This window comes from Mirounga angustirostris, unplaced genomic scaffold (genome assembly GCF_029215605.1).
Source record: "Mirounga angustirostris isolate CCGP_5_RB_7025 unplaced genomic scaffold, mMirAng1.0.hap1 SCAF_5, whole genome shotgun sequence".
Classification (NCBI taxonomy): Eukaryota; Metazoa; Chordata; class Mammalia; order Carnivora; family Phocidae; genus Mirounga; species Mirounga angustirostris.
The window spans coordinates 27,442,160-27,460,648 of NW_026991713.1; the positions used below are offsets into that span (position 1 = coordinate 27,442,160).

The 18,489-nt window shown below is 34.7% G+C and overlaps 1 protein-coding gene across 5 annotated transcripts in view; it reads left to right on the forward strand.

The window, feature by feature from the left end:
- The window catches only part of EEA1 (early endosome antigen 1), a 128,034-nt gene extending 117,731 nt beyond the window's left edge, over positions 1-10,303 (forward strand). For 4 of the 5 annotated variants that reach the window (XM_045872863.3, XM_064590798.1, XM_064590795.1 and 1 more), the window contains 7 exons: positions 1,232-1,417; positions 2,638-2,769; positions 3,662-3,847; positions 4,824-5,062; positions 5,318-5,438; positions 6,033-6,131; positions 6,833-10,303. In XM_045872863.3, the coding sequence (XP_045728819.1) occupies positions 1,232-1,417; positions 2,638-2,769; positions 3,662-3,847; positions 4,824-5,062; positions 5,318-5,438; positions 6,033-6,131; positions 6,833-6,955 (1,086 nt within the window). In that variant the 3' untranslated portion in view covers positions 6,956-10,303. The remainder of the gene's footprint in view (positions 1-1,231; positions 1,418-2,637; positions 2,770-3,661; positions 3,848-4,823; positions 5,063-5,317; positions 5,439-6,032; positions 6,132-6,832) is intronic. The other variant, XM_064590796.1, reaches the window with a different exon arrangement.
- The last annotated feature ends 8,186 nt before the right edge of the window (positions 10,304-18,489 follow it).

The following is an 18,489-nucleotide window of genomic DNA, read 5'->3' on the forward strand; positions in this document are numbered from 1 at the left end:
AGTTTTTAGTGTTCACTGGAATCGAAATTTCATTCATATCAGAAAGACTTCTGAACTGGATTTATTTGTAAGGAATAAACTTTCTCTTTCAGGAAGCTTGAGAAACTCCTTAAATGAGGTCTTCATTTTAAAATTTTCATCTATTTTTTTTTCTTTGAATGCTTCCTATAGCCGAGCCTAGCCAGCAGGGATCTTTCCTAGATTATATCTTCTGCCTCCTTTCCAAAGGAGCTGTATCTCCAGAATAAGAAAGATGAACTTCTTTCAGATGGTGGGAGAGCATCTTAGAGTTCCTTTTCCTCCTTGCTGATTCTTTGCAGTTGCCACTGAAAGTGGCAAGATTCCTGCCATTTTCCATTACCCACCTGTTGCCATATCTACCCCAGAATGAAACCTAATAGGTCAAAAAGGTTGCCCTTTTCACCGGCTTTGGCTTTGCAAAATATTTGGGCTTTAGAACAGTCAGTACCTATGGCAGCGTTAACTAGCAACACTACTTCTACCACATAGATGGGAAGTTAAGAGGCTGGGCTAATGGCCTTGTCAGAAATAGAGCCCCAGGTGTCCGGTAGACTTTCTTCTTTTAGTTCACTTTGATCAGGTTAGCAGCTGTGAAATACAGTTGTTTTCTTTTTTTTTTTTCTCCCCAAGACAAAAACCCTTTCTGTTTATTGAAGATTTCAGCATGTTAAGGGACATCGTAGGTCCTGTAAGACATATGTGTATATGTAATATAGCATTTAACTACATCTCTTTTTAAATTGTTTGTTTTCATGTCTCACCATATCTCCTAATTTTATATATATATGTAAAAATAAATATAAATACACACATATACAAATACATACATAAATACACACGTATATAAACATATATGTGCGTTTTTATATATATATATATGTATATATCTCCTGAGTGTGTTTGATACGATCCCTTCTTATTTGATATTCCTTAATACCACTTAGCCAGTAATACTTACAGATTATTTCTAAAGGTTTTGGAATTGCTTCAGTTTTATTAAATATTTTAGACTAAAATGTTTTCCATAGGCAGGAGAGTTAAGAGATTTGTCTAGTGTTCTTTCTCTTTTACCTGATCTTACTGAAGGGCATAACAGGCTATCTTTTTATAGTATATTGCTTTCTACTGTGCTTATGCTAACTGTTGTTTCTGTTGAAATTTGCTAAAAACAAAAAAAGACATAATAATTTGGGGAAATTGTTTTTATAAGTCTGTAGAAGAGAAGCTTTCTCTAGCACAGGAGGACTTGATTTCAAACAGAAATCAAATTGGAAACCAAAATAAATTGATTCAAGAATTGAAAACTGCCAAGGCTACGTTGGAGCAGGAGTCCGCAAAGAAAGAACAGCATTTGAAGGAGCAGTTTAAAACACTACAGGATATTCAAAAAGAGAAGGTATTTCATTTTCTGACTAAATCTAGAATCTGAGAGTTACAATGGCTTTAGAAATCATGTAGTCAGACCTCTTACCCGATACAGGCATCACCTTTATCTTCAACAGCTCTCCTCAGATGGGCTTCTAGTTTCTGATACAATACTTGTGGTAATTGGAATTTTGAGGCTATGAAGTACTTCTTAATAGCTGCCTTGTCATTTCTACTCATTTTCTTACTGCTCTTTTTAGTTTTACAAACAAATCTTTTTCACACCATAGACCCCTGGTTATTTAAAACAGGTTTTATAGCTCCATAACTACCTCATATAACACTTTCTAGAATTCTTATGCTTACAATTCTTAAAATTTAGAGCCAGCTTTTTCTAAGGGAAGTGGGAGTATATTTTACATAAATGATGCTAAATTATAGAGTGGAAAGCCTTCTATTATATGACCAATACCTTTAAAAGTCAGTTAAAATGCTATATGAAAGAGAAATTCAGATTCTAGGAAGCATTTTATTTTTGGCTTCATAGTTGAAATCATATATTTCCATCAGCTGATAGGATATTATTCTGAAGTATACAAGTTCAGAAGTTCATTGGTATATCTTAATTGTGCAATTCCTGAAAGTCTCTTTAATTTAAAAAATTGGGGGATGCTTTTGTTGGGGCAGGGGTTTGAAGCTGACATGATAGTCATGATTTGTGCCTCAAGTTTAGAAAATTCTGAGACAACTATAGCATATAGGCCTTTAACTGCAAGGGCTAGAGATCAGTCAGACCTTGTTATAGTTTTGACTGTACCTCTAATAGATTATTTAACTTCTCTAAACCTTTGTTCCTTTACTTATCAAATGAGGATTAAAAAGAGCTATTTAGTATAAATATTAAATTAGATAATATGTAATATTACTAGCTAGGTGCCTTAAATAAAGATATTGCTGGTAATAATAGTAATGATAACAGCATTAATGAGAAGAAGAATGGTAGTTTTGGCTAAATTTTATAGTGTTCTTACTTTGGCCAGACACTATTCATTTTATGGTATTAACAGTAACTATTTAATGCTTATAAAGATCTTACTGTTGTTCACATTATATAAATAAGGACACAGAGGCAAGTGAGGGTAAGTAGTTTGCTCAAGTTAACTTAGGTAGAAAGGGGCAGAGACAGTTTTATTACACTGATTTTCAGTTAAGTATTTATTTTAAAATTACTTTTTGATTATTTTTCTACAGTCACTGAAAGAGAAAGAACTAGTAAATGAAAAATCTAAATTGGCAGAGATAGAGGAAATTAAGTGTAGACAGGAAAAAGAAATTGCTAAATTGAGTGAAGAACTCAAGTTCCACAAGCAAGAAAGCATAAAGGTATGTTAAGATAATCATTATTCTGGGGCGCCTGGGTGGCTCAGTTGGTTAAGTATCCCACTCTTGGTCTCAGCTTAGGTCTTGATCTCAGGGTCGTGGGTTCGGGCCCCACATTGGGTTCCGTGCCGGGCATGGAGCCTTCTTAAAAAAATAAAAAAGAGAGCTATTGATTTGGAAAATTATGCTTATAGATAGTAAGCTTAAAAATATATGAGAGTTTAAAATTAAGATTTTTAGGGGATTCTGTTTTTTCAATAGTTTTTCTTCCCTAAAATCTTTAATAATCTGTTTTGAACATTTTTCCTGTCATAAGCATAAGTAGGGTGCCAGTTGAAAAAACTAATTGTCTATAATTTGCTTTGTAAAAAGTTACTAATTTTCTTAGAGAAAGGTTAAATTCTCTCTTGAGTGCTCTCACTACCTTTTATGTCTACTAATATACTTACCATTTTGCTTTATAATTATCTTTTTATATCATTATATTCTTATACACCATGACTTCCTTAAAGCAGATAATGTATATAATTCATTTTTATATATATTCTTAAAACCTAACACAGTGTTTGATGCCTAAGCAGTGACCAATGAATGCTTGCTAAGTGAAGAAAGGGAAAATAGGGGGTAGGAAGTTTTTCACATAATTGAATCAAAACACGCATGTAAAGTTATTACTTGAATTTAAATGGTTGTTGAGCAGGAAGTAAATAATCTTGCATCTTTTTAACCAATTGTTTAAAATAGTGAACTTTAAGGAAAAAAAAAAAAAAGAATCTCCTAAGAGAAGAGGTTAAAACTCATATTGTATATATTGTTATGGTAACTTGTCTACATTTCAGCTACATTTGGAAATATTTACCATAAAGGATGATTTATTTTTGGCCTTTTTCAATAGGAGGTAACAAATCTCAAGGATGCGAAACAGCTTTTGATTCAGCAGAAATTAGAGCTTCAAGGGAAAGTAGATTCCTTGAAGGCAATCCTTGAACAGGAGAAGAGAAACCAGCAAATGCTAAAAGAGCAGGTGAAAAAGGAAGAAGATGAGCTGAAGAAAGAATTTACTGAGAAGGAAGCTAAACTGGTCAGTAAGTTAATGGTGGGGAATGTGTTTTGTGATTGATTGTGTATGTCAATCCAATAAGAAAGGATTTTTCTACTTAGAAGTTAGGATTTAAATGCTCTTACCTAGCATTTTAATTTTTGATTGAGAAGAGAGATCTGATTTGTTTAAATAGCTGATATGTACTTGGAAATATTTTAGTCTTGAATTATATTTTGGTTTATATAAGTGAAAATTCAATAATACATAATTCAAAAAAAACCCAACACTTTTAGTGCCAGAAAAACAAATCCACAACTATGTAGGTTGAGGTAAATGGCGTGAATGCTAATGATGTTAAACTCATTTGTTTTAGTCAAAGTGAACGTTGATAAGGGAGAACGGAAACTTCAGTTTGGAATTTTGATGACCAAAGTCTACTTTTCCTTCCCTAAATTGTACATGCCAAAATGGGAAGCATCTGGCTTTCCTCTGTTGAATTAAATCCAAATAGCCCCACATAACTTGAGTGCTGTATGTTTTAGTTGAAGATTTGCAATTTCACGTTCACACAGTGATTTGAAGGGTTTGTATTTTGTTTGTTTTTTTTTTGTTTTTGTTTTGTTCAGTTTTTGGCAGGTTGATAGAGAAAAAGATGCATGTGGATTTTGAGACGGAAAATGCCAGCTTTGTGTCCAGGACACCTTGCTATCCCTAACTATGTGTTGTTCCCCTGCTCTAGTGAGAAAAGGAAAATCTCACATTGCTTTATGTTAATTGGTGTTATAAGAAGCTTGGTGACCATCATTTCAGCATAGTAGCCTTTGAGCCAGTTCAGATTACACAGTTGTTTTTGGAATCAATTTTATTAGTGTAAAATGAAATAAATTCTCTTGCCTTCTTTCCCGAAGAAGTAATATTATTTATGTTGCCAATACTTTAAATTCAATAGCTAATTAAATTTATTTTGCATTACTTTTGTAATAGGTTTTTTCCTCACTGTTCTTCCTTTTCTCAGCATTCTGAAATAAAAGAAAAAGAAATAGGAATGAAGAAGCATGAAGAAAATGAAGCTAAACTTACCATGCAGATTACAGCATTAAATGAAAACTTAGGCACTGTAAAGAAGGAGTGGCAGTCCAGTCAGCGGAGAGTCAGTGAGCTCGAGAAACAGACGGATGACTTACGGGGTGAAATTGCAGTATTAGAAGCCACAGTTCAGAATCATCAGGATGAAAGGAGAGCACTACTAGAAAGGTGATTGATGTCTAGTCAAATCAGTTTATTTCTATTCTAAGTGACGAAAAGATGATTTTTTTAAAATAGAAATCTTGAGAAAAATGTGTGGGTCCTATAGGTATTTATGTAACCATTTAAAAACTAACTCTTAAAATAATCAGATAGTTGAAATTCATGTATTATATTTGAAGTTACTGAAGTAGTTTATTATCTATGTTCTAGAAGGATCTTTATCATTAAAAAAAAAAATAATGTCTTTGCAATCTATTCTAGATGTCTTAAAGGAGAAGGTGAAATAGAAAAGCTTCAAACCAAAGTCCTAGAATTGCAGAGAAAGCTGGATAATACCACTGCAGCAGTGCAGGAGCTGGGCAGAGAAAATCAGTCCCTTCAAGTAGGTCATCTGGTAACATGAGGCTGCTTTTCAGTCCAGAATTAACTTTTAGTGAAAAGCATATTTTCAATCTTTAAAAATATCTCCAATATTTAATAAATACTTTTGAATGGTGACTTTCTGTGTAGCGGTATTGTAGGTGTTATGGGTAGTTATGTAAAAGCGATACAGAATTTGTCTGAGAGACCCCTGGGATTAGTTAGAAAGCCCTGTCATTCATGAATTGTCAGTACTGGGAAAATTCAGAAGCACCAAGGAATAGTTGAGTCACTATTTGTAAAAGAAGTGATCGGCTTGGTGCCCAGAAAGGATTCATCATTAAGGTTGGAATGGATAGGAAATCACTAAAGATTAGAAATGACCAATGTCTTTGAGGACTAAAATTTGATTTATTTATTTTTGTCATTCAGAGTTAAGAATGTAGCAACTTTTGACAGTGGAAAATTACCAAAGTATTTCTAATTTTTAAAGTTTTAGCCCATGGTGCTTATAAGTCAAAATTTTATAAAACTTGGGCACCAAATTAGAAATTACGCATCGTTCTTCAAAATGTTGAATATTATAATGCATAGGCACTTGTTTTTTTTTAAACAGATCAAACACACACAAGCGTTAAATAGGAAATGGGCTGAAGACAATGAAGTACAAAACTGTATGGCCTGTGGGAAAGGCTTTTCAGTAACAGTGAGACGGGTAAATGATTTTGTTCATATTGCCGTGGTTCTGGATTTTATTTCTCAGTATCAATGAATGTTTTAACCATGAACAGAATCTTGCATTTGACAGATTAAAAACATTTTCTATTTATTGAAACTTTACAGCTGTATAGAATCATTAAATTTTATGCAGTCTAGTTTCTGGTCAGCATATGTGTTTGAGTTTTAGTTTTAAATTTAGTCGTTGCCTTCCTGTTGAGTTTCTCTCTGGAATAATCATTTTCTGAACCAGTGGGCCAGTATTAAACTCATGTTTTAGTCATCATTGGGTTCTTTTAAAAAAAAGTAGAGATTAAAAAAAAATTTATTCTAAATAATACCATGTGATCTTTCAGGTTTATATTCCTATTGACGAAATTATGCCTGAAACACTTGGCAAATAGGAATGGTTTTCACCTGGTAGAATGAGGTGTTTTATTATCACTTTTTAGATGCCTCTTAAGGTTCTTTTGAGAATTCCATGATAAATTCCATATAAAATGTTTAGCATAGTATCTAGTAAATAGGGATTAACTAAGGGATTAAATTGATGTACTGAAATATTATATTATTAAATAATACACTAATCACTTGAAAGTTAGTATACCTTCACAGTGCAGTCTGCAGTATTCTTCTAGTCTTATAATGCTTTTGTTATTGTTTTTATGCTTGAAATTGTTTAATTTTTCTCATTTACAGCATCACTGCAGACAGTGTGGAAATATCTTCTGTGCTGAGTGTTCAGCCAAAAATGCCTTAACTCCTTCTTCCAAGAAGCCTGTTCGTGTCTGTGATGCATGTTTCAATGACTTGCAAGGATAATGGGTTACCACAACGTTGGAGTAGTATTACACTAACATTAGATTTTTAATAAATGCACTTAATAGAGGTCTTGGACTACTATTTGATTTGGACAGTGGTTGCAATATTAGACCAAATTAGAATTCATATATTTTGGAATGTTATCAATATCAAGTAAAACTCTTCTATTTTTGTGAGACTTGGGCTCATCTTTCATTACTTTTTTCCATTTAACCCCTGGAACAGCTTTCATGCCAAGTTTAGAATTAGCCAATGAAATGTAAATAAACTTTGGACAGAAAATAGCAATGTATTTTTTTAAATATTATTTCATTGTTCACAAATGACATGAATACACTTCCATAGCTTACTTCTTTCTCCCAAATTTAGTATACAAAAATGTACATGGGTGATATATGTTGCACAGTAGCACATTAATTATATTAAATGCGCTTCGTGAAGTCATGCACAGAACTATAAAACTTTTTTTCCTTACATATAGGTCCATAGCTCAATTGCATTGTTATGTTACAGATTTACTACTCAAGTGTTCTAAATACAGTTTATGTTGAAATGTGTATTAATCATGAATTTGAACATGGTTTTTGTTTTAACAATATTGATTAAATTCTCTTGGGTAGATTTTATGAAAACCTCTGTAAAATCAGTTTGCTCACTTTATGGTTATCCTGGAGTTGTATTTTAAAGATTAGGGTTAATTTTTCTTTTTCTTTGTCTTTTTCTATCTCATTTTTAGACTCTCACATATTCTCAATTAAGAATTCTATAAAACTTCTCACCCTCACCCCCAGATGGAGGATGAATAATAGAAATTGTATAATGGTTCTAGTCTCAGTTTCTTGCAAGTGGGAAGTTTTCTGAGATTAGCCTTTATATTATACCCTTATATTGTCTCTCCTGCATCTTTGGGAATCTGAGTTTGCTTTTTTAATGGATCTATTTTTTCCTTTTTTTTTTGACTTAACCTTTCCAAGCATAGCTCAGCTTCACTATTGTTTTATTATTTTGCATCTTAAAGCCGGTAACTGATATCGCTCTAGTCTTATCTGTGAAAATAAATACAAACAGTAAGGAGACATTAAATAGTCTACTTTATATTTTCTTCTTACCTAATAGGGAAACATTTTTGAAAGTTGTGAACTTGACTTAAATTTAAAATAGTTGTGAATTTGGGGTTCCATATCAGCTGGTAAATCTTTTTACTTCGCAAAAATACTGATACGAAATTACTTTGAAGTAACAGCTGGAGAGGAGAATACCGCCAAAAACAAATGTATTTGGGAATCCCAAAGTTATAATCAGAACTGAAAATGGAATGGCTAATTAAGGATAATTAAAAGTTAGCTTATTTGTTTGCTGAACAATGGAATTGAACTTTAATTTATCATGGTCTTATTAATTTGGCAAATTGGAAAACATCTGTAGAGAGGTCATTAATATTGGCTTATTCTTTCTAGAGAAAAAAATATAAGGTTATCCATTTGTGCAGTGTAATCATTTGGTAATAGTAGCAGGGAAGGATGGGACTTAATATTTCATTTGCAATGGTTTATCATACACACTTGCTTTCAGATATCATGCTGAAATAAAGTTATGTTTATGCTTTACCTGTAACATCTATGAACTAAAAGAGATTGTCGTATATTCATTTAATTATTTAAAAAAACCCATTTAAGAAAAATCCTGTTGTCAGTAGCTATTAAGGACCCTGATTGAGTCCCTCGATTTAGATAAACATATATCCTTGAGCTTGTATAAAGAAGAACTACAATGATTCTTTATTAAAAATAATAGTTGGATAATATAAATTGAGCTAAAATTATTTAAGAGTTTTCATATACTCTTCAAATACATTTAATTCTATACTTTAACACATAAGAAACTTAGTGTGAAACTTAGAAACTTTCTACGTTGGAAAAATAGCTATTCATAGCACCATATTTTTTTTTTTTTTTTTTTTAAAGATCATAAAACTTCATGAGGATTCTACATTCGAATATTTGTTCACTTCATTTCCTATTTGGGTTCCCTGAAGGCCTTTTCCTGTCTTGCCCCCCCACCCACAGATTCCCCCCAAATTGTGGGGAGGACAACAAATAAAATCATATGTGTTTGAGTCATTTTCTAGTTTTCATCTAGCTGATCTCATTTCATAGATCCTGAACAATTTACCGTAGGCTACTATACTAATCATATTAGACATGAAACTTTTTTTTTTTTTTTTTGCTTATTAACTCTCACTAATTTAAGGTGTTTTGGAAACAGAAAGGATTTTCTTTTTCTTTTAATTAAAAAGCCATCTTCTGAGTTCTTACTGTCTCTACATTTTAGGTGTTTGCTGGTATTATTTGTCAGTGAATTGTAACTGGCATGTCTGAGCTCTTGGCTCTAATGCAAAGTCTGTTGGCATCATGTGTTAGTAAATTCCAAACCCCAGCACAGAAATGTGAATTCAAATCTTGCTGGGTTAGTGTACAGTAAACTATACCTACAGATTTTCTTTACTAGGAAGAAGACAAAGCTGCTGGTAAAGGATTAGCTCATTTTGAAGAAAAAAGAGGGAAACAAACACAAAGACCTCAATGCAGTGTACAAATAACATTTTGTTCAACTACCTCTTAATGTGGAATTAGCTAGTTTAATAGTTTCCTCACAGTAATGTTAAATAGTAACTGCCAAATTTGTTAGTTTCCCATCTGTCTTAGAAAGGCTTTAAGATTATTTTATAGTTTTGAGAACTTGGAAGCCACTTTTTTTTTTAACTTTGCATTTGCATAAAAATGTTTAGCTTTTAAGTGGAGAGCAGATTATGATCATATATTTTGATATTCAAGACCTGTTTGACTATAGCAATTTTTTTTTAATGCACTTTGGCTATAAAACCATGGATGATTTGATCCATAAGATTTAAATGTGCCATCAATTTAGTATTCCTAGACATGAACTTGATGAATGGTATTCTGTAATTATAATGTGCCACACATTATCGTGTCTTAATCGCCCTTTGCCTGAATTTTAATGATCAATTTGTTATTGTTGCAGATGTGAATATTGTGCATAAACTTACTAAATTTATGTAAAATTGTATAAAAAAGAATTGGAAATAGGTAAGTTCTTTCTGTGTAGAAGTAATGAATTTATTGTAACATGATGCAGTTATGTATATGACATTCTGTACTTCTTTGAACTGGATCATATATTCATAGTTTCTATAGAAACTTTTGCATGAATATTTTCTCATTTAGGTTTTGGATTCATTATTTGTATTGTGTTTACTACTTGTGATCATGTAGTTGTGCCTTATTTTGTGAGAGAGTTTAGCTCAGTAAATACTGTAATTTCTAAACTCAGTGAGTGGATGGTTATTGATTATAAATGTAACTGATAAATTACACAACAGCATTTAAATCTGTATAAAGAACAATGGAAGGATCCTTATTGAATTGTTGCTTTTGTTTTTTTTTTTAATTTGTTAAAGATGATATTAAAAAACCATTTCTTTCTAGTAGATGTATTCTGTGACTGTAAATTATTTTGCCTATTTAAAAAAAAGAGTACAAAATAGTAACCATTTTGTATATATTTACAGAATGTTACAACTTTCTACTTGGATGTAGATGGGGTAAGCTTTGATGTTTAACTTAGAATAGTAATTAAGTTCATAATATCAAGAGAAATTACTAAAGCCATTTTGCTTAAGACATTCCCTTTTCATTCCATTCATTATTGTGGAAAATTAACAACTACAAAGAAATATTAAACAATACTGAAGTAATTCCTTCTTTCATTGTATCTAAGTTTAGTACCCAGGTGAGCATTTATTTATTTATTTATTTATAAAATTTTATTATGTTATGTTAGTCACCATACATCACATCATTAGTTTTTGTTGTGGTGATCCATGATCCATTGTTTTCGTATAACACCCAGGGCTCCATGCAGTACGTGCCCTCCTTAATACCCATCACCGGGCTACCCCATCCCCCCACCCCCTTCCCCTCTAAAACCCTGTTTGTTTCTCAGGTGAGCATTTAAAGATACTTTTCTGGTGGCTCCGTAAGCCATCGTTTTTTACTGTGTTTTTCCTGGGAACCAAAGTTCCTGAAGTGTTTTTCCTTTTACTCTAATGTGTGCTTGCTTCTGAAGGGTTTAATGTGAATATCCGTAAGGACTTACTAGATTATATATTAGAGATGTTCTTTTATGAGCTTTATAGAATTTCAGTTTAAATATATAGCGCATTCTTTTTTAAATTTTATTGTGTAAGGACGCTTACCAGCTTTTTAAGTGTACAGTACAGCAGACCTCTAAAGCCTCCTCATCTCGCTTAACTGAAATTTTATGCCATTGCTTGGTAACTCCCCATTTCCCCCTCTCTTGGAAACCGCTGTTCTACTCTGATTCTATGAATTTGACTACTTTCAATTACCTCACGTCAGTGGAATCATACAATTTGTCTTTCTGTGACTGGCTTATTTCCCTTAGCATAATGTCCAAGGTTCATCTATATTATAGCAAATTGCAGAACTTTCTTCTTTCTAAAGGTTGAAACAGTATTCCATTGTATGTATGTACCACATTTTCTTTATCTGTTCATCCTTTGATGGACATTAGGTTTCTTCCACTTCTTGGCTATTGTGAATAGCGCTGTGATGGACCAGGAGTGTCTATTATTTCCTTGTATATAGCGTATTCTTAAGCTGTTTTACATCTTGACGCTACTTTACTCAGTCTTTCTCTCCCTTGAATGAGATTTAAGGGTGAAATTAGTTCTTTATACGTATAAATACTTACTGGACTCATGGGACTTTAGAAAGGAATCCCGAGAGATTGCCTAGTTCCAGTCCATTGCCCTCCTCTTGGCTTGGCTTATATTAAAAATTCCTGCAAGAGGATGTTGATTTTTTTCTAAAAATTATGTATATTATTTTTTGGCCAGAAATTTCTTCCTAAGTCTTCTCTTGCATGAATCTGTATTATCTTCTCCTGGACATAATTGCTTTCAATCCCATCTGGGTGCCATCTCTAGGAACTCACTTGAAGTCTAGTCCCTGTTCTTTGCCCGTTTTTTTTTTTCCTCATTTATTCTTAGACATTAACAGTAGTTACTGTTTTCCAGATTTTCCTCTCATTTCTATTCTTGATAAATATCTGAGATTATTATACAGAGACTGTGACCCTCCATTCTAATAGTACTTGGCCCTTGTACAAGAGCCCTTATGCTGCACTTGTCTGTACTGCCTGGTTTACATGGTGAAATCTGTGTTTTCCTCAAAGAATTAACTGTGCCGCACATGACTTCCTCAAGCATCGTCCTGTCTATCCCATCCTCCAACTTATCTTCAAGCCCAAATTGATAAATTTAATACTTCCATTTTGGAAATTGCAAAAGTTACCAATCCTGAAATTAAAATTTGTGGATTTCCTTTTGATATAATCTGACTATTAAGAACTAGTTTTTTAAATGCAGTTGATAGTATATTCTACTATGACAGTATAATAATTCAAACTGCCTTTCTTCATAAAAATTCCAATGACGTTTCAGGTCCTTCCTGCCAAATAAACTTTACTGTGCTAACACACACACACACACACACACATGCACATACCACTCAAAACCAGAAAGTGGTTTTATGACAAACTTCATCATTCTTCAAAAAATGAAAGACTATTTCTATTAAATCTTAACTATTTCTATGAAAATCTCCCTTGTAAAACTGTTAACTGGTGACTGGAACAGATACTTTTTTTTTCCCTTAAAATAAGGGAATTTAGTCTCTAGGATTTTCTACTTCTAAGTTAAGGAATTATGAAATATACCTGAGATAAGCAAACTGTCAGCAAATAGGAATTTAAAAACTATTAAATATAGACTTTATTGATTACTTAATCTGTTAGAAGAGCAAAGTGTATATCACAATTATCATTGCATGTGAGGTAGGACTCTAAAGCAGTAAGACTGGTTTACAAACCATGTAGGAAATCTGTTTTCATTATCGACATACCAAAGTGAGATGCTAGAACTCATACTGAGCACAACAGGGGACATTGCTTTCCTCCTGACACTCCATTCATCTGACCTTTCACCCTTTACAAATTACAAGAGCACCATTCTTCACTTACACCTCTTGCAGGTCCTACCAAAACATTATAAGGTAGTCTAGATAACAGTATATACCTGCCAAAAAATTCCTCAGAGTTCAAATTTGTTGTGGTCATTATTCCTCTATAGTGAGAATTTTCTTGATTCAAATTCTGGACCTCCTTTAAAAACACATTTCCTTCTAGCTCATCACTAAGTGTTAACAAAAGTTTGAATGAAAGAGTCTCTCAATCCCTAATGTCTAAAAAGATGCACCACTCATTTTATTTCCCTAAATTTCAGAGGATTCTGCAGACAATGTAAATAAAGATATATTCTTGGTTTCCTGATTTTTGGTGAAGCAAGAGACGGCTGCTGTTATTTGTGCCATCCATGTTTCCTGTTTAAAAAAAAAATACACATATATATATAAAGAGAGAGAGGATGTTGACAATTTTTCACATATTTGGACTAATATTTTCCTTTTACTTACTGACTTGCTCTTTAAAACTGAAGACTAATGAAACATTTGCATATTTCCCATTTTCTTTCTAAAATCTAATATCATAAAATATCTTTAATCATCCATGAAAGTGCAATGGATTAAATGAGTACGGTATGGAAGTTGGGAAAACAGGAGTAATCAAGGAACCATAATAGTCAATGATGACTAATTAGAAAAATGAGCACTGAGAATATTGGAAGTTTCAATTTCTTGAATTTCCATTTTGTATGGAAATAGTTCTTAACAAGTGGTGTAATTTGAAAAACAGAATATAAATAGTTTGAAAGTTCAATTTCTTGAATTTCCATTTTGTATGGAAATAGTGGCGTAATTTGAAAAACAGACTGAGGAGCTGACCCAGGAAATTGAGTTATTGAGAGTAATTCAATACTTGCATTAATTGTCAGGCCGTGTTGCTGCTATGATGTAAACCTTCCTGGAGAAAGACAAAAATGGAAACTTCTAAGATAGAGAAACCAGAGTCAGGCAACTGCTCTTCCCCTCCATAGCTGTATCAACACTGGCATATTTTCTTTTTTTTAAACACTGGCATATTTTCAAAGGTGGTTCATTACTGCCGGCAGCCCCTCATTTAAGCTGACATCACATTATTTGCATACCAATACTTTGAAAACTGATTGGAACTCCTTAAAAGTCAATCATGCAATCCAAAAGCACTTCTTTCCCCCATTGTTTTATATAAGCTGCAGAACTCAGAGGCAGCACTTGAGCTTCTGGTCCAGGAGAAAATGAAGGTGGCTGTGCCAGCTGTGAGAGTGTAGGGCAATGGTCAACTCCTGAGATTTCTCAGCATGATATGGACTAGATGTCTACATCCTTCCTCTCTTAACTTCTGCCCTTCCCAGAGCCAGGGAAGGAAATACACAAAGTTTCCCATTTCCCATTACTTAAGAGGGTTGGAGTGAGATTTTTCCTTATGTCAAGTCTGAAGAATCAAACCCTATAAAACCGAAATAGATACTTTGATGTTTTCCGTTTGGGCTTGTAATAAGAACGCTACTCTACGCTGTCAAGACCTGTTTCCATGTTGTACAAGGAAAGCATTTCTCAGCCTGAACTCTAGAAAAAGATTACAAAGACAAATCACTTAATACGAAATCCAAACAGTTTCTCAGTTCAAGAACCTAGAGTATTTGTTTGTTTTTTTTTTTTTTTTTTTAAAGATTTTATTTATTTATTTGAGAGAAAGAGAGAGAGAGCATGGAGGGGGGAGGGTCAGAGGGAGAAGCAGACTCTCTGCTGAGCAGGGAGGCCGATGCCGGACTCGATCCTGGGACTCCAGGATCATGACCTGAGCAGAAGGCAGTCGCTTAACCAACTGAGCCAACCAGGTGCCCTAGAGTATTTGTTTTTAATGAATGTGGGAGGTTTATGTAGACTACAAAAAAAAAAAAAAAAAATCGGATTCCAAGATCAAGACTTCTACTATGTCCAAATAGAGCCCACTTAAATATGAAAACCCTTTTTTCCTTACCTAACAACAAGTGGGGCTTGATGAAATGCAGTTATGGCTTACCTGATGGAAAATGGGCAACTTCTAGAAGAAATCTAGCATGTTAGGTGGATAGTATGTATATAAAATATAGACAATAAAAATATGGAAAAGAATATTGTTTCTTTGACTTCCACCACTCCTTTTTAAAATGTTACTTTTGAATTTAAAGTGAAATCACAGCAAAACAAGGGTTATAAACAAATTAAGATGTAGCAAAAATACCAAATCTGAGCGCTTCACAACAGGCCAAAAAATTGACTCAAAATTCAGCCTCTACCAAACTATGTGAAATGTGAAACAAACAAAAAGAAGTGTTGGTATGGTTTGTGCACTTGAAAAAGAAGCAGTCTGTTCTGTCATTTTCTAGCTGGTCTCATAAAGAAACTATAGGAGATACCGGCAAAGCAGTTCCTTTTTAAAAAAAAAAAAAAAAGATTTTATTTATCTATTTGACAGAGAAAGAAAGCGTGAGCACAAGCAGGGGGAGTGGCAGACAGAGGGAGAAGCAGACTCCCCCCGCTGAGCAGGGAGCCTGATGCGGGACTCGATTCCAGGACCCTGGGATCATGACCTGAACCAAAGGCGGAAGCTTAAGCGACTGAGACACCTGGGCCCCCCACCCCTTTTTTTTTAAATGTAGCAGGAGCTTTTAAAAGGAAAGCTTCCTCCTTGAATTATTAATACCACACAGGGAGTAAAATTCTGCAGCCTATGAGGTTACTTATGTCTAGAAACACACAGAAAACCAACCCAGGCTCGTCTTCTGGTCATATCAAGGAGTACTTAAGAGTGGAGGAGGCACTCAGGACTCTTACTCCTGGCTGATCCTTATGCTGATGCTTGTCCACTGTCATTATTTGTATTCGATAAAATGTGTGGGTTTAACTCAGACTCATGGCGGTAGGTTGGGCCTCATTTCAGAATCAAAGTGATTACAAGACTTTTATTTTCTTAACTGTGAGAACTATTCTAGTATCACAGGTAATACTCAAAGCAGTCTAAACCTCCTAATTCCTAAATTCTACCACAACAAAATCTGTTAAGGTCATGAAATTCCGTCCAGCTTCTCTGAGATGAGAGGACTATTAAAATGACTTTCTGGAAAAAAGATCTGACTGGGTTTGTTTTACTCCCTGATTTTTCTCCTTATAAATTCCCCGTAGCAAGTGAGGCTTCACAGATCAGGTTGTTGTTGTTCTTGGCTGGATTTTGGAATCCATTTTCCTCAAAAATTGCAACTGCAGTTCTCAATTATTCAAGGCATCCCTCATCTGTTTGATTTGTAATATGGGTACAAGGGGACTTTATAAGCAAAAGGAACTGGTCCAGCTAGGTGTGTAAAATAAAATGAAGAGAGAAAATATATGGTCAAGAATTGCCCTTTTTCTTGCCTGACATTCCAATATAATAATTATAATAACTGACACCGCTTATTAAGCCCTTAATATGTACTGGACACTGCGTTGTTTTTTTCCTCCTTTTTGTATCATTTAAAGCACACAGCAACTGACTAAGTCCTCTAGTTCCTACTTATGAACGAGGACACAGATTTAGTTTTTCCAAGGTCACCCAGCTTATAAATGACATAGCCAGGATTTGAAACTAGGTTGTCAATCACTCCAAAGCACCATCTCTTCTTTTTTCACCCTTTATTCTTTTCCACTTGACAGCTATTTCGGTTCATGCACCTGTTATCTCAACAGTCAAAATAATTAGATGAGGGGAATGAGGAAAAAAAAAATATGTATATAAAATGAGATGGTAGTAGCAAATCAGAAAATAACAAAAAATGGTGGACATATAGCTTTAAAAAAGATACTGTATTTATTAAAAAAAAAAAAAAAGACTGGAAAAGAAAAAACATGCATCTCTCCAGGTAATCCAGTGACGTGAGATCTCCCAGGAAGTCGAGTTCTTAAAGGTGGCAGGGCCGTTGCTAACCTGAGCCCTCAGCCCAAGCTGCTTCTGCTCTTCCCCTGTGGTTCTGACAGCTTCCTCCCCTCAAGGGCGTTTATCATCTTATTACTATGGCCACTGTAGTGAGAGAAAAATTTCCTGCCCTAAGATAGCCTCTGCTAATGACATTTCCCCCATGAAAAAGTAAACTGAGCAAACGAACAAAAGTATGTCTGGGCCTCCCATACTGAGTCTCTGCCCGGCTACACTGCTCTGCCATCCACTGAGCAGGGCAGCAGCTCCCACAGGGATGAGGCTGGGGGGCGGTGCACTCCTAGGGGCTGAGATGCCACTTTTTAGGCTTTCTCTAGAAACGTCCTCTGGCTTAGGCACACTTTGGTCTATATAGACGGCAATTCAGATATGTGGCCTTTCGGCCTGACCACGTCATGTTTCAGCACATCTTAGTGGAAGTGGAAAGAAAAGACAGAGGGCAGAAGGCTAGGGTTCTGGATGCAGGTTTCCCTTGGTGGAGCCCTTCTGCTCTTGGGGAGAGTTTGCTTCCATTCATGGGTTAACATGTAAAGCATTTAAATATATACCTTGGTCATATAACATAACTATGTCAATGTTTGCTATTAGTATTATTACCCATGTGTGTATTCATTCATTCAATGTGAAATATTGCTCCACCATGTTCAGGGTGGGCCCGTGCTACTCACTGAAGCTCTGGGCTTGGCCGCTGCGTTGGGAATTGAGGGCATAGGTAGTGCTCCCTTTTTTCCTGCTCCTCCCTTAGGACAGGAAGGTGGTCTCCTGCCACACCCCCCCAACCCCCCCCACACTTCATCCGGTCTCCTAGGTGTCTATACCCAAGGCAGAAAGACTTGCTGTTTCCTTCTGCACACTGAGGCCATTCACCCAGCACTGAGGAAACTGACATGTCCTTCAAGTCCCCAGAGTCCCAGGGCTTTCACAACAGGATTTACTAGTGATTTTTGATTGCTCTGAGGGTTCCCCCTAAGCAAGGGCTGTTTCTTAGCGGTCTTTGTAACTCCAGGGTGTCCAGAGCCTGGTTCTCAGGAGACACTCAGGGAATGCTTGAGTAAGTGAATGAGATGATAATGTATTTCTGACATATACATGTATACATGAATGTGTATATATATATTTATTTATTCATTCCTGACATATTTCTTTCCATGGAGCTATTATAATATCTTAGGCTTGGTTTACCAGTACTTTACCAATTGCAATAGTACTAGTAATGATATCATAATACTGATAATAGTTTACTGAGTGCTTTACAAGCATTATTTCCTTTCAATCTCCTGAGGACCCACTGAGGTAGATATTCCTCTTTTACCAAGAGAAACCTGTGGCTGAGAAAATTCATATGCCTTGCGTTATGTCACACAACTAGCAAGTGGCAGAGCTGGGTTATCCAAGCATTAGAAACCAAGCCCAACATTTTTCCAGAACTAATTTGTAGAGTGAGCGATAGCCACATAGGAATGTGGCATTGTTATTTTATG